Below are 27,840 nucleotides of genomic sequence, written 5' to 3'. Positions count from 1 at the left end.
TCTTAAGTATAATTTGAAACTTATGAGAGAAGATCAACTAGTATCTAGACTATTGGAGAAATCAAAAGTAGTTGTTAAGAAGATTGAACAACAAGGATTGTCTACTAAATGACATTAATCTAGGAGTTGAATAGAATTACTCATTTTTATTCTAATTCACTTAATTTAAAATGGAATACAAACATTTCTTTTCTTACTCTTGTTTTTGGTTGTTGTTAGTATATAGCGAAATTGTATTAAAATAAATAAATTGTATCAATATATCGAGAAATTGTATTAATTGTGTGGAGACTAAGTGAGTGAGAGAGAGAAACCCAAAATTGTAAGTTGTGCATAATTGCCCCATTTATTGGATTGACACCTTTAACAAAAGGCCAATGAGAAAAATCTACAATTTATGAGATTTAAAAACTCCCCTATTTTAGCTTTGCCAACTTTGAAGCATTGCTAAGGCTACCCTTTGTAAGGGCAGGCCAATGAAAATTGATGGTGTCAAATGTATTAAGCATCATGCAGCAATCGCGTTTCGATCGTGGGATGAAGAATCCTCCCACCTGCTCCAACTTACAAGGATTCTAACAATTTCTACGAGCATCTAAGTCTGGTCGAGGAGTCCCTACTGCACGTCACTTCCGACTTTTGATGCTTAGTATATTGTCAATGCTCGCTGGCCGAATCAATCTCTGGCGATGTCGCCGTCCAGACGATAGTTTTCAAACACTGTTTGTCCATGGAGACGTCGGGACTCGGGCCTGGGGTAGTAACTTCTTTGATGGGCCAGGCAGTAATGGTGAGTGACAACTGTGCGCAGTCGGACTTTTGGATTCATGATGACTATCTACACGTCACTGTCTCCTTCTGCCAACTTTATTTTAGAATTAAATTTGTCCAAACTCCTCGAAATCAATCCGAGTCAGTGCTCACGTCCCCTCGGCTTATTAAGGCTCCGTCCTAGCCAGCTTCGCTTAGCATTCAGCACTTAGCAAGCAATTTCTGTCTGCGGAAGGAAAGTTTCACCTTTGCACAATCCCTCCCTACGTCTCACACAATGAGTACCCACGAAATCTCTCATTCCGTTGGGTCGAGTCAACCCAAAGGCGAGGATCGGCTTGGCGATAGCAGAATGGTGGACTGGCGCTGCAAGCCGATTGCAAGCACGTCTCAACAATATTTTGGCGGTTGGAGAGGCGCATTCTGCACAGTAGGTAAGGCTTTGCTGTTCCGTAAACAACGAGTGCTGTTCATAATTTCTAATGTAAACCTGGAGTACGTTTTTGTTTCACAAATCCTTTTGACGATTTTTGAACAAGCTTTGCAGCGATCAAGTAGATAGTAGAAGCACTTGAAACATGGTACTCAGTTCTGTTGCCATTGACAACTTACTTTCTACACTACTTTGGACAGTTTCCGCAGGCTGTGGTTACTTTGCATTCAGTGGAATCTACTCTAATCTCGTACTCTACCTGGTTCGAGTTTGGAAGGAAAGCAATACAGGCGCTGCCAACGATTTGACAAATCTATTGGGTACCCTGTTCTTCACTACTGTGGTAGGTGCGTTCTTGGGCGATGCGTATTGGGGACGTTTATGGACGGTGGTGGTGTTTCAAATCATCTTCGCAGTGGTAAGCTTTTGCCTGTTACGCAATTTCTGCTAATGTTAAGAGCTAAACGAGATAGTCCAACAAAGGCAGGTTGCTAAATCTTTGCCTGGTATCATCGCAGGGCTGCGTGCTGGTAGGTATCGCGGTGACCTTGCAGGAGAATTCTCACGCGCAAAATCTGCCAGGCGGGCTGAGAGCTTTCTTATTCTTCGCTCTGTACCTAACGGCGTTGGGGTCCGGATCATACGAGCCTGCAATTGCCTCGCTGGGAGGGGATCAATTCGACACGCCCAGGGAGAAAGCCACTTACTTTAATTGGATGTTCGTCTTCTGCAACGTGGGGCAAGTGCCGGCGCTCACAATTCTCACCTACATCGAAAACCGGGGGGCATGGGCGTTGGGATTCTGGATTTCCAGCGCGGTAGTGGTGCTGTCGATCCCCATTTTTGTGGCTGGAGCTCCATACTGCCGTCAGTATAGAGCTGGAGGCAATCCCATTCTTCGCCTTATTCAAGTTCTCGTTTGCGCAGCTCGTAAGATGAAGGTGAAGGTCGAGACAGACCCCAAGTTACTCTATGAAGTCCCCGGGGACTATTCTATCATCCAAGGATGTCTCAAGATTCAGCACAGAGATAGATTCAGGTAATCACTCATTCCTGAACATTTAGAATTTAAAACTTTTCTGCGTTAAATACACACAATTTAGCTAACATTTCTTCCCATCACTCGAATTTCCCTCATGCTTTGAGTGTAAGGTATCCTAATGAGCCCTAGTATTTTCGGTCTCTTGCACATACTCGGAGTTGAATTACCTATGAGGAGTTGCATTTGGTTTGCCGAGATATTTTTAACACTCACAGACGCACTTGTACATCTATCTCAAAGATTCACTAATTGCCATATTAAAGTATACATACAATGGAATCATCATGAAAAGTACGTTAGAAAAGAGAAGAGAAGGTGCTATGGATTAATAGGTTTTTGAATGTGGATTTATAATGATTAATTTGCTACTTTAGAGGTCACTGTAGTGCAAATGGAATCTATAGCATGACCCACACTTTTCTTGTAAGAAGATTATATTTCAAAGCATTAAAGTTGCTTTGATGTTTTGATGTAGGTGGTTAGATAAGGCTGCTACCATTACAGAGAATGATGCTATAGATTTAGACTCTATCAATCCATGGCAACTTTGTACAATCACACAAGTAGAAGAAGTAAAGGGTTGGATAAACATCATACCAGTCTTAATTGTCGGTGTATTAGGAAATGTCATAATGGCACAAGGAACGACACTATTTGTATTGCAAGGAGCAACAATGGATGGTGAGGTAGGAACCAAAGGATTTAAGATCCCTCCTGGGTCCATGCAAATAATAACAGTGCTAGTGGCTAGCATCCTTGCCCCAATGTATGACTATGGTGTAGTCCCTTTGATGAAGAGATGGACAAAGAATCCCAAGGGTGTAACATCTTTACAAAGGATGGGATGTGGGGTAGCAGCAACTATGTTGGTAATGGTGGTGGCAGCATTGGTGGAGAAGAAAAGGTTAGAAGAATTTCAACATGGGCACACCTTATCTATATTGTGGCTTGTGCCACAATATGTAATTGTGGGTGTGAGCATGGTCCTTTTGGTGGTAGGCCAAATGGATTTCTTTTATACAGAAATTTCTGAAGGTGTAAGGAGCTTGGGTATCTGCTTGACCTTGGTTTGTCGAGGTTTAGGTAACTTTACAAGTACCCTTTTTGTTAGCATTGTTACATCCATCACTACCCACCATGGTAAAAATCTGGGATGGATACCTCACAAAGATCTAAATTTCGGACATCTTGACTACTTCTATTGGTCCTTGGCTATCATAATGTTCATCACTTTGGTTCTGTATACTATATATGCCCATCACTACACATACTTAGAACAAATGGATCTCCTTTGTTCAAGCCCCATGGAGGAACAAAAGAATAACTCCAAATCTTCTCCACAAGCAAAACACTAGTACAAAAGATTTGACATGTGGACCTGCAAGCATTATCATAGATTTGATCGAATAAACATGTGTAGCTTCTTATGTTGCTTCTGTAGTAAATCTTTATGCTAGTAGTATTTCTTCCTTACTACCAAGGAGTTAAGACTCGAATCTATATTTTCTTCTACAATGCATTTTGTGGTGCTAATTATTTGGATTTTTATTTGGTATAGTAAATGCATTAGGTGTGGCTTGTTTGTATAATCTCCAAAGAGAACACCCATGTCTTTGTTTGTTTTTTTAAAGGCATGTTAATTAGTTTACTAATGCAAAACCAATTGTGTACGATCTCAATGCTTCCTAGCATTATCTTCAAATGTGCTAGCAACCTCTATGAAAGACATTTGTGTGCATAATTAGTCACTTTGGTGAAGCACATATGGATTGAAAAGGATAAGCATCATTTATGGTTAAATATTGAGAACGATTGAGTGCTCTCTCTCTCTCTCTCTCTCTCTCTCTCTCTCTCTCTCTCTCTCTCTCTCTCTCTCTTCCTTGCTTGCTTGCTTGTATGCACATGATAATCTATTGTCATCATAAATCTTGGTATGTGCTTGCATGTCTGTGTATGCATACATGTGTACATTGTTTGCACATATAGCGGCATGGAATGATCATATAACTAGGCTTATAATGGTAATAGCAACCTTTTCCTATAATCATGGCACATGTTATTATTATCAATAATGTGAGAATTTGTAAAGCTTTACAAAGCTTGATATTGAACTATTTTTTCATAGTGTAAAGCATTAATACTTTTGCTAGCAAGATATGTATTGTTAGCATAAACCTCTTTCTTAATAAGAAAAACATTTTCTATGAGCCCAAGCAAGCTCAATCATAACCATTTTTTGTAAGGTTTAGATGATAGGGTAAAATAGAAGGTGCATGAATACCCATCCAAAAACTCCATTATGATTCATAATATAATCAAGACTTGAATGTCCAAAGATTGAGTGAAGTTCGGCATTCCAAGTTTTGAAGCTCATGTAATATTACATAGCACTAGCTTGCTCGATCCATAACTTATACATCACTCCATGGGATTTGACAAACTAGTTTTAAATTGAAGATCTAAAACATATATTTTACAATAAAATCTGGTGATTTGAACCAATTAAGAGGAAAAAAATTTGCCACCTGCTATATCCAATTATTGCATGGTTGTCTTAAATTATTTTGCAATATTTGAAAACTACCACATGATGTGTATGGTACATCATCATATATATTATCTATATATTGTCTTATTGACATAGTATTGTTGCATTTTTCAAGAATCCAGTGCTCTTTGATTGAGCATGCAGGTTGCTCGAATTTCTATTACACACAATTTGTTGTTTGTAGAGGCTTTTATCTTATGTGAACTAAAGTTTGAGCTATGGTAAGAAGTTTGAGGTTTTTGTATTATTTGTTGATGCTATTGCCATGTTTATATTAGATGAAAAATAATTGAAACTAGAGTGGGTATTGTGACTACGAAAAAATTGGGCATTTATTTTCAAATCGATGTTGACAATGCTACCTTTTAAAGTGGACAAATTTCTCTTTAGCAACTAACATGGATTTCAAAAATCCTCAAAATGAAGGGAGAAAACATATGAAGTTTGCCACTATCAAGAGATGCAAGGATTAGAATGTTAGGCTTGCACGAATCATCATTTCATGTCATCTATACATGATCTAATTGTCATGATGTGTGAGAAGGAAAGTGAGTAATGCCAATCTTCAGAAAGAGAATCAAGAATTGCAAAGAAACATTTGAAACACTAAATGCTCACATGGTAGAGGGTATTGTAGAAACCCTTCAACTTTAAATGCAAAATGCAATGTTAAAGGAGAACATTTCAAAGTTACAAAGTAAATCACTATACAACAAAGACACTCTAATAGGTGCACACTTGTATAAATTCTAATGGATGAATTTACGTTAAAAAGTGTGTATTGGAAGCATTGAGTAAGATCTTGTAGTACCATTTTAGATCTATTTTCAAATCAATGTTGACAATGCTACCTTTGAAAGTGGACAAATTTCTCTTTAGTAGTTGACATGAGTTTCAAAAATCTTCAAAATGAAGGGAGAAAACATATGAAGTTTGTCACTATCAATCTTCTTTTTAAGAAAGAGATGTAAGGATTGGAATGTTAGGCTTGGAATCATCATTTCATGTCATCTATACATGATCTAAATGTCATGATGTGTGAGAAGGAAAGTGAGAAATGCCAATCTTCAGAAAGAGAATCAAGAATTGCAAAGAAACATTTGAAACACTAAATGCTCACATGGCAGAGGGTATTGTAGAAACCCTTCAACTTTTTATGGAAATTACATTCTAATGAATGAATTTACATTAAAAAGTGTGTATTGGAAGCATTGAGTAAGATCTTGTAGTACCATTTCAGATCTCATTTGTATCCATGATGAAGGGTGTCAGGTTATGGAAGAAGTGTTCACAAAAAACACAACACCACAAAGCAACTATAGATGTGCTTGATAGATGTGCAAAATGGCGAGCGTGTCTATAGGCACATATTAAATTAATGAAAATACGAGCTCATCTATTAGCACGGTAATTAATGAGTCTATCAATGCAGTTATATATGCATTTAATAGTATTTCTACATTGTATATGAGACGTGCATTTATACACATTTATGAACACGTAGCAGAGTTTGAAATTGTGCTTACTGTAGGCTTATAAATATGCATCACTACTTTGCAAACATTTCCCATGATTACCAAAGCACATAATTTAAAAAAATTATCAATGCTATGCATGCGTCACATGATAATATGCTTTTTACCAAATACACATATACAAAAATTAAGTGAGGTGAGGAGAATGAGACAATATATAAAATAGTTTTGCCAATATGTAAGAAATTTGGATGATACAATGATGGGCTACGGTTCGGATCTCATCCTCAATGAGATCAACCCTTGCCAAACTATCTACTTCAATATCCAAACCAATGTGGAGATCTACAAATACATTCAGCCCACTACTACTTGTACTACTGTGCTCATCAAAATCAGCATCACCAAGGGTAGGCTCATCCTCATGGGTAAGGGCCTAAATATATGTATCTCCTATCTCATGATCCTCCTCCTCTCTTGTATCACGATCATTGTCACCTCCATGGCCATGATCATCCGAGGATCATCCTCCATATGCTCCATATTAGTAAATGTACTGTACATTACTTTGGAACGTGGCATAATAGGTATATCGTGCCTGCACCACCTATTATTATCCACCATTGGTTGATAGACAACCTATTCAAAAACAAATACAAACATGTTATTTTCTTTACGTCGAAGGAATCAAATATAAAAAAGTGACTTTTTATATATGTGTACACTACCTGTTCACATTGTTGTGGTAGTACTAGTGTGTCCTTCTTGCTTTGCCAAAACTTTATGGAGTCAATAGTTACAAAGCCACTTGCATGGCATTTGATTGTTGCATTAGGGCATCTTTCCACCATGTCCTTAAACCACTTGATATCCAAAACATACACAAAGAAGCACTGAAAGTCAAGCTTAATAATATCTTGGATTATACCACAATAATCATCCATGGCTCCATTGGCTCCCTCAAAGCTAGCAATGACACCACAATCTTGTGTGTTTCTCTTATCATCAATTCGTTGTGTACAAAAATGCATGCTCTCATACAATATAGCATTGAACATAGTATACTACACCAAGTTAAAATTATTGAATAAGTAATCTAAATTGTTGAAAGCTCATAACTTATGCATAACATTCGATATAACCACCTTTTGCATGCATCCTCTAACATACTCCCATTCTTCCATTGTGATATGCATACTCTCTCTACTCTCTCCATTTCTTCAAGTAGCAAATCAACATGAATATCCTTTGGAAGTTCTCTTAGATGCTCAGGGTATGGCACATGAGATCCATGGCGTGTATGAAAGAGGTCCTTTTCTCCTTGTTTTCTTGCCTTTGCATCCTCATATCTTGTCAGCCATCTTTTCATCACATCACTATTAAGCATGCAATAGAGCTTTAGATTATTAAGGAACTCTCTATCCATTTCTTTGCTTCATCCTTTCCCTTGAGGCACAATAGAGGTCATCCTTAGGTCTTCTTCATCTCTCCATAGTCATGGGAGAGCTATCCACATCTATAAAAAAACAAAAAATATATACCAGTGACTCTTGTACCAACCAACCCTAGGCCATGCTACCTTTAGGCCTTGCATTTTGCCTCACAAAACCCTATAAGTTCTTCATGAAGCTCTCGAGGAAGAACAACCATCGTGCATGTATAGTGCCGCATATATCAATCTCATCCACCAAATGCACTCTGAGATGTAGTTGGCTTGTGGAAATAGAACACGGAAAGGTCTCCTTCACTAAACAAACTACCTCCACTGACATAGCTCATGCATCCTCAAGCATAGTGGGATCTATTTCCTTTGAGCTCACATATCTAGAAAGAAAAAAGTGCACCATATTAGCAATATGAAAACCTTGCATCACGCATTGATATGCTTCACATTTTGTATAGTGTGAAGTACCTCACAAGCTCGCCCATCTTGTATATACAATCCTTCATGTTCTTCGATGCACTATGAGAAATACTAGTAGGTAGTATGAACTGAACACATGAGCGATGGTTAATTAGTTGCTTCTACACTCACAAATTTGGAAGGAAAAAGAGACCTAAATAATAGATGCAATTGCGTAACCAAGGTGGGTTCCTAATGCCATATCGATTGCCTACTCATAATTAAAAGTTCAATGCTTACTTGAACACTCGCCATAGCCTAGGAAGTCATGCCTCGTCCACATCAAAATTGCCTTGCATGTGAAGTCTTGTGATGAGGGAGCATGGATTTGGGGCGGTATTAAAACATTAGTTTTAAAACGTTGTATTAAAACATTTTGAACATTTATAAAAATTAGCCTTGGGGCATTTTAAAACACCCCAATAGTGAATTTTATATGGGACTGGCTCCAGCCAGTTTTTGACTAATGTATCAATACATTGGCCAATATTATGTCATAGCACTGCATAGTATTCCATGATCCTAACCATTTAGGATACACCAACCAGTGTTGCACTACACCGAGTGGTATAATTAACAACACCGGTCGATGTTGTCAATGTTATATAAACCAACACCACACTCATACTTTTCACAAAATTGAGATTCCTAGAATACTATGGAGTCTTGGGAAAGACCAAAAGCATAAGAAAGAGGATAAACAAAGCTACAAAGAAACTTTTAAGTTTTGTTAGTCCTTCTAAGTTCAAAAAAGTATCTAGTGCCAGTGGTGGGCTTGCTTTTGCTAGTTGGAATCCACTCCCACATAGATACTAATTGGAAAATTAGCATTTACATACTATTGGGTGAAGAGTAAGTGAGTTGCATGTGACACTATACTTAGCTTTGGAAAAATAGATGATTTTCGTTTTTTGCATGAAGTATATAAGTTGTAACTTGTCTAGATTCTAGACTCTTTGGAAAGACTTGTCTCTTAGGACTAGGTAAAGAGTTTGTTAGTTGTATGGCTTGGAATTTTAGTTTAGTTACATAACTTAAGATTTCAATCTAGATGCATGAAATATAGTAGATAGATACTAGAAAATTTTAGAAAAATGGAATAGTAGAAATTAGTGCATGAAATGATTTACTTTTGGAATAGTTTATGTTTGTGTGTATGATTTTCTTACTTTTAGCATATGTATTTATTTATAAGCATGTAAGTACTACAGCTTGCAACTATACCTTTAAAAAAAGTCAATGAGCCGGTTGGAGGTTCGTTTAAGCCGACCTAGGATAACTCGTTCATTGATAAATTATATTATACCATGTGTCAGATGGAGGTTCGCTTAGGCCAACCTGGAACATCTCGTATGTGGTTAAATTTCATAATATAAATTACTAAAACTCTACAAACTAGTATTTAAGAATGAAGAGAAAATATTTGACTTTGAGTCGATTGCGGGCTCGCTTATGCTGGTCGTTTGCATCTCGCTTGAAGTCTAGCCAGGGAGCTTGCAATTGTCGGCTCATGGCAACTTGCAAAATTATGTCGTGTATGTGTGGAGAGATAGTGGTATACATAGGTTTACTATCCTTATGTTTTATAGATTATTAGGTGAAACAAATTAGATATGATTATGTTGCATACGTTTCAATGGGAAAAATCTTTTGGCGAGCTTTTTAATGTGAGCTTTTTTACCATTTCCTTTGTTTTTGTGAGCTTTTTTTAGAAATCCATACATGTTTTGTTATAAGAAGGCTGGGGAGGTTAGAAAGAGGGGGAGAGGATATAGGATATGTTCATTTTCATAGCATGTGGAAGGGGTGGAAGAGTGTATACTATGCACAAGGAGGGGGCGGATATGAGTGGCAGTAGGAGGCAAAAAATATGGAAGATATGTCCATATTCAAAGTAGAAGGGAGGAACTATGGGAGATATGTTCATTTGAAAAGTGTATAATTTGATAGATTTGACCTCATATTTGGATTCCTCGTCGAATTCCGGTCATTTTGAGTACCAACATGACCATATTCCGATAAAAATTAGAAAAATGGTGTTTTTGTCATTTTGGCGCAGACTCAAAATAGGCCAAAACAGGCCAAAATGACAAAAACACCATTTTTCTAATTTTTATCGGAATATGGTCATGTTGGTACTCAAAATGACCGGAATTCGACGAGGAATCCAAATATGAGGCCAAATCTATCAAATTATACACTTTGAAAATGAACAAATTTCCCATATGCTCTCCCTTCCCCTTTACATTTAGGAGATGAACATAAGTTTCACATTCCTCATCCTCTCTCTCCTCCTTGTACTCCTCTTTGCATACCTTATAAGTTCCCCCTCTAACTATGATAATGAATATATGTTCCAACTCCCCTCCCCTCCCTTCTCCATGCCACTTTACCCATGTGACCATCCCTCCCCTTTTCCTTTATCTCCCCCCTCTCTCCTCTTAACTGCAACCATAACCCAAACTTTCCACCCACCCCACTCCATGAACCCCCCCCTCCCCCTCTCTCTCTCTTAGGTGAATGAAAAGCTCACAATATTCATGAAAATAGAAAAAAAGCTCATGACAAAAAGCTCACCAAAAAATCACACCCCGTTTCAATTTGTAGCCTTTATTAGAACTCAAACTCCATATTACATATATACATAGAAAAAAACAATATTGAGGATTGAGGGTATTAGGTTAACAAATTCTCCTAGCTTAGAAAGTAGTAGTAAAATTGTTTATAACTACTTGTAAAATACCAACATCCATCAATAGAGCATGATGTTGCGGATGATCATGGTGCAGATAGATGCTTACTCGAGAGAGAGAAGAATGTGGGAAAAGGCAATTTGCCATCCCATGCCTACTTCAATAGGTAGATTACCACGTTCACAATCATCCAATTACGTCGAGATAGGAGATATCTTAGCTCTTACTATCTGAATAAAGGTTGTCATCTCGTATTTGTATAGGTTCAACAATCGATATTGCAATTGACAACGGGCTAACATTTGATAAGCAGGTTATTGTTCCATTGCATGCTTCAAGCTCATTCTCATCACTAAGCCTTCCACCCAGTGTGCTAAAGAGCCCTAGCATAGGCCCTCTTGGTCGTCCATCTCAAGTCAGAGTTCACCTAAGCGTCATATTTTTTAGAGTCCTAGCAATCCTACCGGATCCCAAAGATCTGTAGGCTACAATGGTTGTGGCTCTTCTAGAACTCTTCTATCTTCGCTAGATTGTGATGATTTCAATTGGATGGGAGGAACATAAGGCACACTTACAAATTATGGCCTTCGAACGTTCTCTCAATCTCGCTCCTAAGCGGATGTTGGGCTATTTTTCATGTCTCACTCCACTCTCAATCTCTATCTTACTCTTATATTGCTTCTCAAGATAATCAAGAGATCGTGAAAGAGATATCAAAGAACCCTCAACTCTTCGAGCCTACGCATAATGAAACAATCCAACGGCCCTTTTTTTTTGAGGTGATGCTCAAAGCAATTTGATGATGGTGAACATAAACATTAGCCTGGTTCTTGAATGCGTAAAACTATTCCTAAAACCATCCTATTGTATCAATGTTGGATCAGCATTTGCTTGAGGATATCAATGAATGCAATCACAGAAGGAGAATCAAGCATGCCAAATCATGATAGGAGCTGTGGTTATGGGAATTGAAGGAACAGGATGATTCAAGATTGCATGCTAGAATCTAGTGAGTAGATCAAATGATGCAGAAAGACGATTGCCTCGAGATGTGCTATGTCGATTTGGGGACTCCACCGAAAGCAGTGTAGTTAACACCGACCACCTTTTCCTAAAGAAATGAAAGTGATACGACATGATTGAAATGGAGATCAATGCAATGATGAATGGGCTCTTGGTATCTAGCATGAACGAGTCACATCCTCGAGAAAATTTCATGAACCAGGCAAGCTTTTACCATGTGAAAAAAGTACATTTAAAAAGCTTCCCATTCAGAGACATGTAAATGTGAAGAGTCGAAAGTATAGTTTAAAGCTGGGCATTGTCATCACAGCCCAAGCTTTTCATTATTTATGATTGTGAATTGGATAAAATTATTTTCCTCATTTCATTGCCTTTTATTGATTTAGAGCTAATATGATGGAATATAATATCGTCACGGTGGAAATCTAACGTTGATTATGTGAAGAGAGTGGGAGAGAAGGAAGGAGTCTCACTTGCAGCTTTCTCACATACACAATGGGGGAATATACACAAAGGTGGAGGCTAAAAACAGTTTTTCTCTTCTTAGTTGTGAAAGCCAAAAGAACTCTAAGTACAAAAGAATAGGTGAACCCTATATGTGGGTCTCAAACCAAACTCGGCTAACTAAGGTGGCATACTAACTGAACCACTAACTAGAGTACATAAAGATAGCTGTCATCCAGATATTATTCATGGGTGGTGTACCAACCGCATCTGCAGCTAACAAGTGGGTGACATAAATGCACAATGGTCACCCTGGCATATCACGAGAGGAGCTCGATATCTCAATAGATTATTCATTTTTCCCATTGTAGTTTTAGTAGATGGCAAGCTTGATGAAATCGACACCTTTATCCTGCAAGATCAGCTATGCAAAATCAGCATACTCAAATGTAAAAAAACCTAGCTGACAATTAAAATTTTTCATTTTTCAGATTTTGCACCCTTTTTCAACTAGTAAAACGAATCGCCCAGGTTGCAGAGCGCTTACAATTTTTGAAGGGCTCTCAACAATGAAGAATTATAGAGCTAGCTAAGTAATCAACATCCTCTTGTTTGCAAGCAACCTGTAAGGGATTGTTATAATGTGGTTGTGAAAACTCCCAATGCAGAAGAGCACATCAATAGTTGCAGATACTGCTTTAGTAGCCTGGAAGCATGCACGAGAATGCAAAATGTAAAGCCAGCCATGATGTTGTTGGACACAAAAATGACAATTCAGATCATTGCTAGTTTCAACGGCCCCCTGACACTTCTTGTGCTTCTAAAATGGCTTGATTCATCGTGAGATAAGAGAAGAGACCTAAGGGCATGAACTGACTGAACGTCAAATATGCATCATGAGTTTTTTTGAGCACGGTTGTGTTTCGCACAACCTGGGAAGAAGATTCTTCTCTGGATTTGCTCCAGGATGATGGCACTCCCTGACTATTCTCATAATTTCCTTGGATGTCAGATTTTGCCGGCCTGAGTGTGAGGCATTTAGACCTGGCGAGTACGAACGATCAAATTTGATGAATTTACGGGGACGTTCGAATGTACTTGTTCATCACCTGTGACCAAGAAATCTTTAGCCATCAGCAACTTGCCACCCTTGTTCTATTCAAGTTTGTGATCTTCAATTTCTAGTGCGGCTTCCTACATGAATGAAAAGTTTTCCCTCCTGTAGCTTGCAAGTTTCTTTCTCCATCACACTTCTCTCCCTCAAGCTCATGAATGATCTATCAATCTGGCTCCTGGTTCAATCCAATCTCGCACACTAGATTTGACGTGCTTCACAGCTACGTACCTAACTTTGATTGATCACCTTATCTCTTTATGATTGCACATTTTTCTTCTCCTCCCATTTCCACCACCCCCTTCCCCCCTCCCCCCTCCATCTCCACCACCCCCCTCCCGCCTTCCTTGTCTCTCTCTCTCTATATCTCTTTCTCTTTCTTTCTTTCTCTCTCTTTCTCTCTCTTTCCCTCCGCCTCTCTTTCTTTCTCTCTCTATCTCTCTCACTCTCTCTTTCTCTCTCTCTCTCACACACACACACATACTCTCTCTCTCTCACTCTCTCTCTCTCTCTCTCTCTCTCACACACACACACACACTCTCTCTCTCACTCTCTCTCTTTCTCGCTCTCACTCTCTTTCCCTCCCCCCCTCTCTCTCTCTCTTTCTTTCTCTCTCTTTCCCTCCTCTTCTCTCTCTCTTCTCTCTCTCTCTCTCTCACTCTCTCTCTCTTTCTTTTTCTCCTCTCTCTCTCTCTCTCTCTCTCTCTCTCTCTCCCCCCCACCCCCCTCTCTCTCCTTTTTTTTTCTCCCCCCTCTATCTCTCTCTCTCTCTCTCTAACTCCCACCCCCCTCCCCCTCTTTGCTCTCCCTCTCCCCTCACCCCCTGCTGCTCAACTTGCCCCTTGCCCACCACCCCGCCTGCCACCCCGCCCGTCACCTCATGGCGACCTGTAGCATCGCCGCTCGTCGCCCTGCCCCCTGCAACGCTACCCCGCAGCACCACCCCCCCTCCTCTCACCCCTCGCCCCCTCTCCTCTCACCCCTTGCCCTCTGCCCTCACCCCCTCTCCTCTCACCCCCTGCCCGCCGCCCCGCCCACCTCTCCTCTCACCCCCCGCCCTCTCCCCCTACCCTCGCCCCCTCTCCTCTCACCCCTCGCCTCCTCCCCTCTCACCCCTCGCCCCCTCCCCGCTCCCCTCTCCTCTCACCCGTCGCCCCCTCCCCTCTCACCCCTTGCCCCCTCCCCTCTCACCCCCCACCCTCTCCCCTCGCCCCCTCCCCTCTCCCCTCCCCTCCCCTACACCCCCCCTCTGCTCCCATCCCCTCTGCCCTCCCCTCTCCCCCCTGCCACCCTCGCAAACCCTCCCCGGCGCTGTTGTCGTGAATGCCCTGCCCCCACACTTTCCCAAAAATAAAAAAACTAACCTAAAACTAACTTTAGTTAGGTTAGTTGTGTTAGTTAATTGCCATTAGGTTAGGTTAGTTAAGTTAGTCTAACCTCGGTTAGTTAATATCAGTTAGGTTAGACTAACTCTTAAGTTAGTAACTAACTGTAGTTAGTCAAACCTCCCAGTTACAATAATTGGGAGGATATAGGTTAGTTAACCTAACTAGATTAACTTGGTTCCAACCCCTCAGTTGGAACTAAAGTCCATTAACACCACTATGACATGAAGTTGGGGGTAATAAACTTCACGCACCTCTTCACTTCCTGCTGCTTTCGAACTGACAGCCAAACATATTTATCATTGAGAATGGGACATTAGAAAGAAGCTTTTATGCCAAGATACCACACCATACTTTCCTCCCTCAGATAAGAATGAAGATGGTAACATCCCAAGTGATGTTGTAATCGAGCATAGGGAGAAGGAAAGGATCAGCAGAGGCCATAATCTCAGCGAGCCGCTCTGCGCCAAAGAGAAGAGCGATATGTTGTTGAAAGAAGATCTTGCGGCTCAACATGACATGAACTTATATATATTGAGGAGTTTGAAGGGGCTGATTAGGTCGGATGGGTAGATTCCGAGGAAACATTGCACCTCCTTCATAGACACCTTTACACTTAGCTCAAAACACTCTACAAACCATCATTAGACACAAAGGCCTATAACTTTTAGTAGAGACATGATATTAGAGATTCAAGCACACAAAGAGATGCGCTTGAGATGGGCTTCGTGCTGATATAAGTTTCATTGAAAACAGACAAACGGTTGAAGAGATATGGACAGTTTACTGGAAGGGGGTAAAAACTATCATGAAAACAGACTGTCAAACACAGAGACTCATAACTTTTTGCAGTAGTATTTGATTCAAGATCTGATCACATAGAAACATGCGCATTGAAGAGCTTCGTGCTGATATAAATTTCATTACAATCGGACTATCGAGCAGAAAGTTATGAGAAAAACACTAACAAGGGGTCAAACTGTCATGAAAACTACCCTCCACCCAGGCTAATTTCGCCTGAGCAAGATAGGCTCCCTCAAAACTCCACCTTCATCAACGATCCACCGCTCATAGATTTTGCCTAGAAGAGGGAAAGAAGTTTGCATGGTGGCTCGGGAAACAAATGGACCATGTATGCACAGTGAGTGGCCGAATAGAAAGAACTTTCAAGGCTTTAAAAGAGAAAAGGGACGAGACACTCAAGAGAGAGAGAACCTGAAGTGACCTTTATTACAAATAGAGTGAGAATCCACTTCAACACTACAAACACAAGGGAGAAGAAGAGGTTTCATACATACAAGAGGGAGTGGAAGCTCCAAGACTACTCATAGAGAGAGAATAAACTAGAGAGAGATGGACTCAAGAGTCTACATAAGAGAATATCTACAAGAGGGAGAGAAGGCTCATGGAAGAGGCTTGGGGAGACTAGAGCTACAGCAATATGAAGCTTAATGGTGGAAGAGATTGATGAACAAGGGAGAGGAGGGCTCCTTTTATAGAGATTTTGTTACCCTCCTTCACCCATTTACAATTGCTGCCTGTAGATTCCTTTCCCCATCAATCACATAAGCACGTATGTCACCATCCATGTCCTTTTTGGCTACTCTTGCCATGTGTCCCATCAAAAGATGCTCAAGACTCTTAAAATATTGAGAAAGTCAAGAGTCTCCTCACATGGAGCCCATAGGGACCCTCTCTTTTCCACATGTCCACATCCTCCTTATTCCACATAGGAGTTCTAGAAGGATTCCTCTTGACTTCACACTCCTCCACATGCCTTCCACATGCTTGGTATGTGGTCTCTCTTATATTATTGGAACACATGGACATGAGCCCACCTCTTTATATGACTCACACTTCCTATTTTCTAAAAAACTCATAATATCCCATACACAAATAACTCTCACCCTATACCAAAGTATTTATAATTCATACCTATGGTATTTACAATGAGCCATTCCACTCATCCTCTCAATCCCATACAATATCATAGAAAATAGAAATAAGTGAGAGCCGCTAGGCTATCACTTGATACTCAAACTCTTATCAAACATAGAGAAAAAAAATATCAATGCCAAGTTAAAAATATCAATTTTTGGCATCACATCTTTCCCCCCCAGCAGATCCTCTCTAGTACAGAGAGGGTCTGCTGGCCCTCAAGGTGGTCGAGCATAGAAGAATTTAAGGCGATATTCATTGGTGCGTCCGGGTATCACCATGCCATCAACATCCTAAAGCTGAAAGGTTCCATTCATGAACTTCTTTTTGACTCGATATGGTCCCTCTCATCGACCGATAAACTTTTTGTCTAGCCGCTTGTCCAGATGGCCATCAAATCTCATTACCAAATCTCCTTCTGCAATATCTTTCTTCTTGTGTAATTTGGTGTCAAAACGGGCCTTGCGCCTTCTTTGAGAAGATTCCAAGTTTTGTAAGGCCTGCCTGTAATCTGCATTCATCCAAGGCTTCTAGCTGTACCAAGTGTTGAGCATAGGCATCCTCCTGTCCTTCTATTCTTGCAATAGCTATGCAAAGACTATGTATCTCCAATTCAATGGGTAAAATGGCTTCTATTCCATACACTAGTTGGAATGGTGTAAACCCAATAGCTAGCTTGTGTGTGGTTCTGTAAGCCCATAAAACTTCTGCCAAGTGCCTATCCCAATGCCTTTTCTTGGTGTCAACAAGCTTTCCCTTGAATTGCACAACAATCCATTTGTTTTCTCAACCAAGCCATTACATTGGGGATAATATGGCATGGACATGCTATGATTTATCTTTAGCTTATGCACCACATCTTCAATTAATTCATTTCTAAAAGAGGTTCCTCCATCAGTGAGAATTTCCAAAGGACAACCAAAGCGTGAACAAATTAGATTAAAGAGAAATTTTGCAACTGTGATTGCCTTGCTATTGACTGTGGCCTTGGCCTCTGCCCATCGAGTCGCATAATCTATGGCCACCAATAAATAATGCTTGCCTTGAGATGAGCGAGGGAGTGGTCCCACAAAGTCCAACCCCCACCTCTCAAATGGTCCATATGCTGGAATAGGATTCCAGGGCCCCGGAATCAACTGTCACCTTCCAAACTTTTGGCATATTTACAACTTCGACATCATTCATATACATCCTTATGGAGGTGTGGCCAAAAGTATCCTGCATTAAGAATTCTCCTAACTGTGCTTGCTGAAGCAAAATGACCAGAGCATTCATGACACATTTCTAGGATTCTCCTAGTCTCCATGGGATGGACCACCCGATGGAGCACCTTATCTTTTCCCAATTTATAAAGAATGTCATTAACAATAGTATAGGGACACGCCTTCCTTACCAATCTTTGCTTCTGTTGTGGAGTTAACCCTCGAGGAAACATGCCTTCTTCCACATATTGCTGAACATCTTGTAGTTCTGGCCATCCAGTGTCTTCCAAAGAAACCACCCCCCGGTCTTGTACTACAATGGCTTGAGTAGCTAACTCATCTGCCCTTTGATTTTCTTTTCTATTTATATGAACAAACTTGCAAAATTCAAACTGAGTACATAGTGCACATTCAAGGTCAGTACAGGGAACACACATTTTCAATTGGTGTACAGCCTTGAAGTTGTGGTCCCACTTGAATTTGTAATACCAAGTCTATGCATAGCAGTACAAGAACGCATGGGAGACCATGAATCCTTGAAAGAAAGGCTCTATCAATTGGACAAGCATAAAGAGACAAGACTAGTCACCTACCATGCCATGACAACATAAAAACGTAGAAGAAAGGCATGGTTTGACAGAAATCTGAAAGCTAAAGACATCAAGGAAGGCGACTTAGTCATGTTATACAATGCCAAAGTACACAAGCGAAAACTGAAGTATCTAGGTCAAGGACCCTACCGAGTATGAAAAATGAATCCCATCGGAGCTGTGCTACTCGAAACATTGGATGGAACCCAATTCAACACAACAGTACATGGGAGCCGACTGAAGCACTACTACATCAACACGCAAGCCATCCTCGACAAAAATGAAGATTTGGAAAACCAAGTCTTCCTTAGTTAGGATTAGATTGTATCACGAGCACTCACTAGCATATGCACATTTTTGCACATATAATTTGCACTAGATTGTTACATGCACACTCACTGGCATATGCACATTTTTGCACATTTGGGAAGACCTAATCAATTTCATATTAGGGATGATTGAATTTTAGTTTCCCTATTAAATCCCACAAATAAGCATATAGTTAGACATATCACATGCACTCACATGATTTTGCATAGGCACATAATAGATTGCATCAATAATAGTATCACACACTTTCATTCCATACTCTCAAAGCATGCAATGAATTCACAAGCAGGACAAGAAGCTATGCCGAAACTCAAGATGAATTCACAAAAGAGTCTACAGCCTCTGCAATGAGACCCCCACCAAACATCACAGCCGTCTCCTATATGCAAAAATATCAGACTTGCATACAAATTATCTACAAGCTCAATGATACGAGTGCAATCACATCCAACATGTATGTAAGATAGCAAGACATGCTAGCCTCAACAACGAGACCCCCGCCAAACCTCTTCCCAAGAAGATTTGATGGCAGACTCTGCAACCTTAGCAACGAGATCCCCTCTGAAATTCATAGCTATCTACCCCTCCTTAAGAGGAGATAAGCTTCTTGACTATAGACTGCAAATTGTATGGTGCAAAAGCATTACAGTAGGAATAATTGGATTACGCACATGGCATTCCAACTCTAAAATCAAAATAAGCCATAACTCGAGGATAAGTAATAAAATGGATTCGGGAGTATGTTGACTCTATCCCAACATGGACTCATGTAGAAAGAGAATGTGTTACAACTTCTACATATGACTTCTACATGTAGAAAGAGAATGTGTTACAACTTCTACATACGACTTCTACATGTAGAAAGAGAATGTGTAATAACTTCTAGATACGACTTCTACATGTAGAAAGAGAAAGTGTTACAACTTCTACATACGACTTCTACATGTGTAATAACTTCTACATACGACTTCTACATGTAGAAAGAGAATATGTTACAACTTCTACATGCAAAGAGAAAAGCTCTCCAACTTGTATAAATACCCCATAATGGAATGAAGCCCGCACTCTTTGGGGAATTGTGTTCAGTTCTACTTTGGTATTCCAAGCAATTGTCTCAAGTGTCCATACTTCCTTGCACTCCATGTCCAAAAGCATGCCCTAACCTTGCAACTCCTCCTCCCCTCTCCTCCAACCTTGCAACCCATTCTCTCCCTCTCCTCCTCCCTCCTCCTCCCCCCTTCTCCTCCTCCCTCTTCCTCCTCCTACTCCCTCCTCCTCCTCCTCCTCTCTCCTCCTCCCATCTCCTCCTCCTCCTCTCTCCTCCTCCCTCCTCCTCCTTCTCCCTCCTCTCTCTTCTTCCCCCATGCTCTTACACCTTCTTCCTCTCCCACTCCTATGCTCCCCCTAAACCCTTTGTTCCTCAACCCTTAAACTCCATGATCTACGAGGGAGATGAGTTCTCCACCATGTACTCTACCCTGAAACTTGGATCCTCCTTCTAGCCCTAGACTCCTTCTAAACCTTGGAATCTCCTTCTAACCCTGGAACCTCTCCTAAACTCTGGAACCTCTCTCTAAACCTTGGAACCTCCTTCTAAACCTTAGAACTCCTTCTAACCTTGGAACCTCCTTCTAACCCTTAAAATCCTCCTAAACCCTGCAACCCCCAATGAAGGCGAAAGCCTTCATTACCTCAATCATGATGATACATACACGTTCCTTTTCTCTCACCGGGACATGACTCGAGGGACTCAAACTCCTAAGCTACACTTATACTACAACCGACAACCTCGATATATCTATAGGTGACAAAAAGCCTCAAAACCCTGCATACTGAGAATACCTAGCTCTTCCTATGAAAGAAGTAGGAAAGAACCAACACATGCCCATCTCTTAGCCGCAGATTGATAACCATCTTGGTACTAGCCACTTCTCTGTAGCCTACCATCAGTCTTGGACAACTATATATACTTCTGGGAACATCCCATGCAAACGGCTGCTTGCACATAGCCTACACAGCAACTATTAGGCATCAACAGCAAGGTTGGACTACTTGCATACACCATCAGCTACTATCAGTGTAATACACCAAGTTGAGAACACATGGAGTAGCAAAGGGCCTCCATATTATCGCTAAATCGTCACTTGCTGATGCTATCAATGGATTTGGGTGGCCATAAATATGACTTGCAACAAGAAATCTAGGAGGTAAGACCTTACGTGATAACCAATGTTGCAAAATTAGGATCTAGGGCTCATTTTTTGTCATCACGATTTTTTTTCATCAGTAGATCATATCTCTCCGACATAGAGTCTTCAAGGCCTTTTTAAATGACTACATACATTGGCGCTTTTTTCCTCAATACCATGTGAAACATTGATCAAATCTATTAGTAGGCATCGACATTCAACTCCTCCTTCCAGGGTAATTTGGAGCTTTAACCATACAAGCTCTTGTTTTGGCTAAATACTAGACTAAAGTATCTATATGCTACTGAGACATCATGGACTCCTCCTAACTATGACATACGTAGTTTGTGGTAGCTCATAAGCTAACATCTTGATTATGTTGATGGCAATTATTACTGCATGCGTATTCACTACTAAGGGCACTAGATAAAGGACTTCGCATACTTAGCAAAATAGGGTGGATTAAGAGGATTTCGGTCAGCATCACAAAGGCTGTGATTTTTTGATATTAAAGCACTTTTTCTATATAACAAAGCATTGTTATGTGGCATATATTGAATGGGACAATCACACCATCCCTTAATGGATTGGCTATGGAGCACCAAGGATATGGGGAATTTGAACCATCATGGTTTAAGTATCAAATAATATCTGTGTGGGATATGAAGTGTTAATGACATAGAAAAGTCTTTGTCTTATTGCATTTCTTATATTTAGAGATAAGAATATAAGGAAACGACTACCTTAATATAAAGAGGCATTTACGAGTATTGAGGAAGGGGAAATGTGACTTCCACATATGAGCATAATCCTATAATGTGATGATTGTAGTTTTTCTTTTGCGATTCTACTATCAATTGGCCTTTTTTCTTCGAAGAAGTTACGGTACAAAATATGGTGTGAAGTCTCTTATGACCCCCTATTTGGGGTAATTTCTAAAATGACATTTTAGAGAGAGTGAATTTAATTACACCATACACATGGAGCATCTGGATACATGTAACTCAAATGTTGAGGTGCCACACAATGCAATACCATCCAAGGTCAATATAATTTACTATTATAAATGGCTTATGATGTTGTGACATCGATAACAAGTGGAGCGGCACTTTGAAGCCTGCAATCCCACAAGTAAGGATTCTTGTTCTAACTTTTCCTTTTTGTGGATGGGTCAACATTGGCTTGGGTGTAGGCAATCACGAAACTATTTTCGAGGCCATTTTAGGGTCGCGATGTGATGCATTGGTGGGTAAGATTTTGAATTTTGCATGGACCCACACTCTCATTGAAAGTTTTTTTGACATCATGATTGCCGCACTGGTGTAATAATGAGACACAATCTTATCATTTTCAATAGCATAGGTCTCAACACATGGCGCTATATGCATTTACTCATGAGCACAGAGACTGTTGCTATACTTGTGGCCTGACTACATCATCACACAACCCTTGCCTTGCCATCTATCATTGTGCAGGTTCACCATCTATCACTGCGCAACACAATTTTTTGTTGTGCTGACCACTATGTTGGTTCGAGCATAAGAGGATCACAAACATGTTGGCTTGACTATAGCACAAAACTTTTTCCTTGCCACCTGTCATTGTGTAGCTTCGCCATCTATCACTGTGCAACACAATCTTTTGTTGCATTGACCATCGTGTTGGTTCGAGCAATGATGTTGGCAAGGATAGACCATCACACTGGCATGGAGAGACCATCATGGCATGTCAATCTCTAAAGGGGACCCATCAAGGTCCATATCTGCAACCATCATGCTGGATGTTGGAGCTATTTTAGTTCTAAACCAACAAAAATAGTCTTATTTTGGAGATATTTTAGCCGTGTTACCCCTTGTGCAACAATTTCTCATTCACTGCACACATTATTGGAGCTTTTTTAGTTCCAAGCCAAGGATAATGTAGACATTTGCAATTTATGATAGTTTCCTTGCAATCACTGCGTTCATTAGTAGAGTTATTATAGTTCTAAACCACCACGCTGGTTATTGGAGTTATTATAGCTCTAAACCAAGGCAAATAAACTCCTATTTTGAACTTTCCTTGCAGCCATCGCACTGTTTATTGGAGTTATTATAGTTCTAAAACACTACATTGGTTATTGGAGTTATTAGTCCTAAACCAAGGAAAATATACTCCTATTTTGAAGCTATTTAGTCCTACTAGTCCTTCTCCAACAATTTTTTATAGTTCTTTGAGCTATTTTTGTGCTATTTTAGTTCCAAGCTAAGGAAAATATAGTCCTATTTTAGAGGTATTTAAGTTCTTATGCAATAATTGTTTGTGCAACAATCGTACCGGTTGCATTGGTTGTAGTAAATCCTAAATGAGGGCATTTGTGAGCCATTGTCACTTTTTCAGTAATTTCTTATGCAACCATCTTATGGTGGTAGTAAAATATAAACGGGGGCAAAAATATGCCATTTGTGCTTCTTTAGAGCCACTTTCACTACCAAAGTAACAACAACAATAGTTTTGGCAATAATGGTACTACATAGAAACTCAAACAAAATAAATTGCATTCGACATGTTTTGCGATAATAATATTACATGAGAATTGAAACAAAATAAATTACATCCAAAGAAAACATTTAACAAAACAAATTACATCCAAAGATGCTAACACTTTGTCTTTGTGATACCTCTTTAAACACTTTTAGCACATGTCAACACCACTGCTGTGGACCTAGTGTCACTTTTTGCCCTTGTTAGCACTTTCTTAAAATTTTAACCTGGGATCTTGTATGCACGAGACAATACAACCACCTCATATAGTCACTACTACACACGGGCCCTATTTCGACACTTAAGCACTGATGTTTAGCACATGCGGGGCATTAATCATCGGTAATCAAGTGGGATTAGTTAAGTGTCGCTATACAGTGACCTTTAAAGAGAGTTGCTATATATCAACACTTACTAGACTTGTGAATGGTCGTTATATAGCGACACTGAGACAGTTTCCTATAACGATGTTTTACAGAGAGAGTTTTTTCCATACCGACCTTAAAAGATAGTTTTTCCCAATGATGAATTTTTGTTCATTTTCATACATGTTTGATCCTTTCAGAGAATAAAAGTACAAGAGCATGTACATCAAGATTGAAGCTTATATATTCATGTCCAAGTTTGAGATGAAAAAAATCAATGAAGAGCATTTACATCAACGGCTCGTCCTGAGCCATGTCTAACGTGCCAAACAAGTCTATCTCTAACTCTATACCGAGTTGATCTCCAATATCATCATCGTACTCTAGCATCGTATGTTTACCTAAGACTTTATCATCTTCTTCAATAAAGTGTGGTGATTCTTGATGATCGTCATCTTCTTCCTCAATATCGTGATCTCCATCTTCCTCCCGTATGATGTCATTATGCACATCTCCCTCTTGGCTCATAGTGTGATCTTCATCTTCTTCGCTAGATCCATCTGGATCAATTGGATCCGGCATTGGTAGTGGCATCTCCATATCCACATCTCTATCTTCAAAAATTTGCTTACTTCATGGTGCAACTTGGATCATGTACCACCATCTTGGATCAGAACGGTCCGGATGAAAAACCACCTATATTGAAGATCGGTGCCAAATGCCATCAATTATATATATGAAATTATGCCTAAGTACATGTATCAATGGATCTTTAAAAACGAATGCTTCGATTAATTAAGTCATTAGTATGCACCTACTCAATGCTCAGGAAGAACAAAAGTATCACTTTCATCAGTCCAAAGTTTGGTGGAGTCCATTGCAAAATATGTGTATATACATATACATATATATATGTATAATATATGCATATATATATATATATATATATATACATATATACATGTATGTATGTACACACACACACACACACACACACACACACACACACACACATATATATATATAGAGAGAGAGATCACCTTTCCATGCACACATCTTTGTATGAATGGTAGAAACCTTTGTTTTATATATATATCACCTTTCCACACACATGATCACACGTAGGTATATCACAAAGAAGTTGGCTATCAACGATTCACTACATTAGGGGCAGCCATTGGATAACTAAAAACTCACATAATGAATTATAGAAGACCAGTGTCACTGCTCAAAGCAAAGCAAAAAAGGTTTGCACTTGTTGATGTGAACTTATCATGTCTCCCAGTAGTAGCAGATGGATGGCTCTTCTATTGCCATGGATAACTCCTTTGGCTATTCCTCTCATTGAGACCAAGCCTCCCCAACTCCCCATTTCATTATCAATAGCCAAATTTGAAGAGAATGTAAAGGAGTTGTCGAATCCTTTAGTAGAAGCCTCGTGGTTAGCCTGAGGGACTTCTTTTTATCGGCACTCACTTTAAGGTCATTTGGAAATGAGATTTGCCAAATGCTAGTTTATCTTTTGACATCAGAGAACTGCTGATCAAGAATGCACTGAAGCTATGGCTAAGGAGAGCTTTGATACCAATGACATAGATTGGAACATCTAGCTTGCTTTATCATGCAATCTCATGCCCATGGAAGCAAGTGAGGGAATAGAATTGAGAGGCACATTAGAAGCTTGAAAAATGCATGGGAAATATTTTTTTCCAATATTCCACCACTATGAGAAAGATGGTACATATATAGACATGTCAATGAAGTAGTTAGGCACTTGGCCACCCATTTACACAACTTCCCTCAATAATTCAAGATCATTAAGCCCCTTAATCAAGGCCATGACAAGCTTCATGTTAGGTTGATAACTAACAAACTCCTAACAAATCCCCTACCTCACCTACTCACTCTTTTACAAATCCATTTGTAATAAGGGTGACTTGAACCGCAACAATCATAGCCCTTTAGGCTACATAGCCATATAAAAGACTGGTCTTATGTTTGTGTGGCATCAAACTACAAAGGGTCCACATCATACTGGACCCATTCTAGATTTTGGAACCATACAGGACATTAGCCAAAATAAGTTCATACAATTTCAAGTATTTATCTATGATGCCAAATGGTTTAAGATCATGTATAGAGGTGCTCAAGCTAGAGTGTGGAAGGATTTGAACGGCCATTAAATGAACTAAAATTTTGGATAATCTTTTAGACTCATTCCTCTTATCCATGTACTATGAACAAATAAGAATGCTTATATATGGAGGCTTTTGTTCCACACATAGGTAATCCATATTGGACTTATCATGGATTCATCCTGGGGGCACCAAGTCCCTTTAGTAACAAAAACCTATTAAAATCTTGAGTATGAGATGAATTTAAAAATATGCCATGAGTAGAAATTAGTCAAATTAACATGGTTGTGTTCTACACTAAAAGAGCTTCAAATATGTCTTTACACCTTGAAATGTAGGTAACACATGAAAAAGTTACATTAATTTGAAAGAAAATGGGCTTTCATATTTTAGTGTATTTTTTGTTTTCCCCCCCTCATCCAAAAGACCCCCCCTTTGGGTCTCACATATTATGAAAAATATGTACAAATCATAAAGTCTTGCATATCAAGGTATATGCCTTATATTTTGTGGGAGAGGGGACATGAGATTTTCAAAATTTTCCCTTGCATATTTGAAAATATCCATTCATATTCTATATGGACCTTGTCCCCCCATACCCTGGATTTTGGACGAGGGTAATAAGATAATACATATTGAGTTGGCGGCCCAAGGGATTCATTCTCTTGAGCATTTTTGGTTGCAGTTTTCAACCTGAATGATAGATAATCGTAGGTGATGTAAGCTTCACTTCAAGAGATAGACAAGGTCAAAAACAATCTAAAGCTTCATTTGACTAGATGGACAAGGCAAAAAATGAGAAGTGAAGAAGTTGTAAGTGTTTCCCAATGACCTAGTTTATTGCTTAAGTCTTTCCCAAGGACCTAGTTTACTACGTAGTCATAGTACATGTGTTTTTCAATGACCTAGGTTACTACTTAAGTCATAGTACATGTAATGTGCAACACTTCCACAACCCATATTTTGATACTTATTTTGACCTTTTTGTAGGTCTTCTAGTCACACATGTAATGCTTATTTTGTCCCTTATTTTGAAGCCTATTTTGATGCTATTTGAGCCTATTTATTAAGTTTATTTGAAGCCAATGTTGAACTAGATATGTATTGTAGTAGTCAAGTTGTATTATACTTACATTTGGGTTCCACATTCCTTTTCCTTTATAATTTTTTTGCTTTTGTGGAATCCTTGGAACATAACATCAAAGCTGATTGGTAGCCAACACTTCAAAGCTATACAAGCTAGTTATCATCAGCACCCAATATGAAAAAAAGTTTGCATAAAAGCGTTTGAGAGTGCTTCTTGTTGAGATTTCACGCTCAACATCATGTGATCATGTGTGCATAGCACCATCATGTGATCATATGTGCATAGCACTAACCTTATAGAGTGCCATAAAGGAAAGGGTTAGATCCCCTAACCCTAACCCTAAAAGAGTTTGTATATATTCTATTTTTTCAACTAAATCTAGTGTACAGTTAGTCATTTGTGGTGTGCTCTCTAGTTGTGCCCTCTCTCCTCATCTCCACTCTTCTCCTCTCCCCTCTTCATATTTTGTCATGGTGTCAGAGCTCCCTTGCCTTCCGCTAAGGCATTGCAATTCTTGAGAATGTGAGAGAGATTGTGAGATTGAGAGTTCTCTTGAGTGATTGTGAGATTCTTCCCTTCACTTCCATTGAGAGAAATTTCCATCCATTTGAGAGGAATTTCTATTCATTTCATTGAGAGGAATTCTTAGT

General features: G+C 39.5%; 1 protein-coding gene across 1 annotated transcript; it reads left to right on the top strand.

The window, feature by feature from the left end:
- Nucleotides 1-1,048: 1,048 nt before the first annotated feature.
- Nucleotides 1,049-3,601, top strand: LOC147883485 (protein NRT1/ PTR FAMILY 8.1-like). The gene is made up of 4 exons (XM_087399499.1): nt 1,049-1,205; nt 1,405-1,622; nt 1,723-2,243; nt 2,722-3,601. The coding sequence occupies exons 1-4, from the start codon at nt 1,049-1,051 to the stop codon at nt 3,599-3,601; spliced, it is 1,776 nt and encodes a 591-aa protein (XP_087255625.1).
- The last annotated feature ends 24,239 nt before the right edge of the window (nt 3,602-27,840 follow it).

Source organism: Dipteris shenzhenensis, chromosome 28, assembly GCF_047967505.1.
Source record: "Dipteris shenzhenensis isolate YYH24624 ecotype China chromosome 28, Dip_SZ_1.0, whole genome shotgun sequence".
In the NCBI taxonomy this organism is placed as follows: Eukaryota; Viridiplantae; Streptophyta; class Polypodiopsida; order Gleicheniales; family Dipteridaceae; genus Dipteris; species Dipteris shenzhenensis.
The sequence above is the reverse complement of the archived record's forward strand: the minus strand, read 5'-3'. Positions and strand labels throughout refer to the sequence as shown.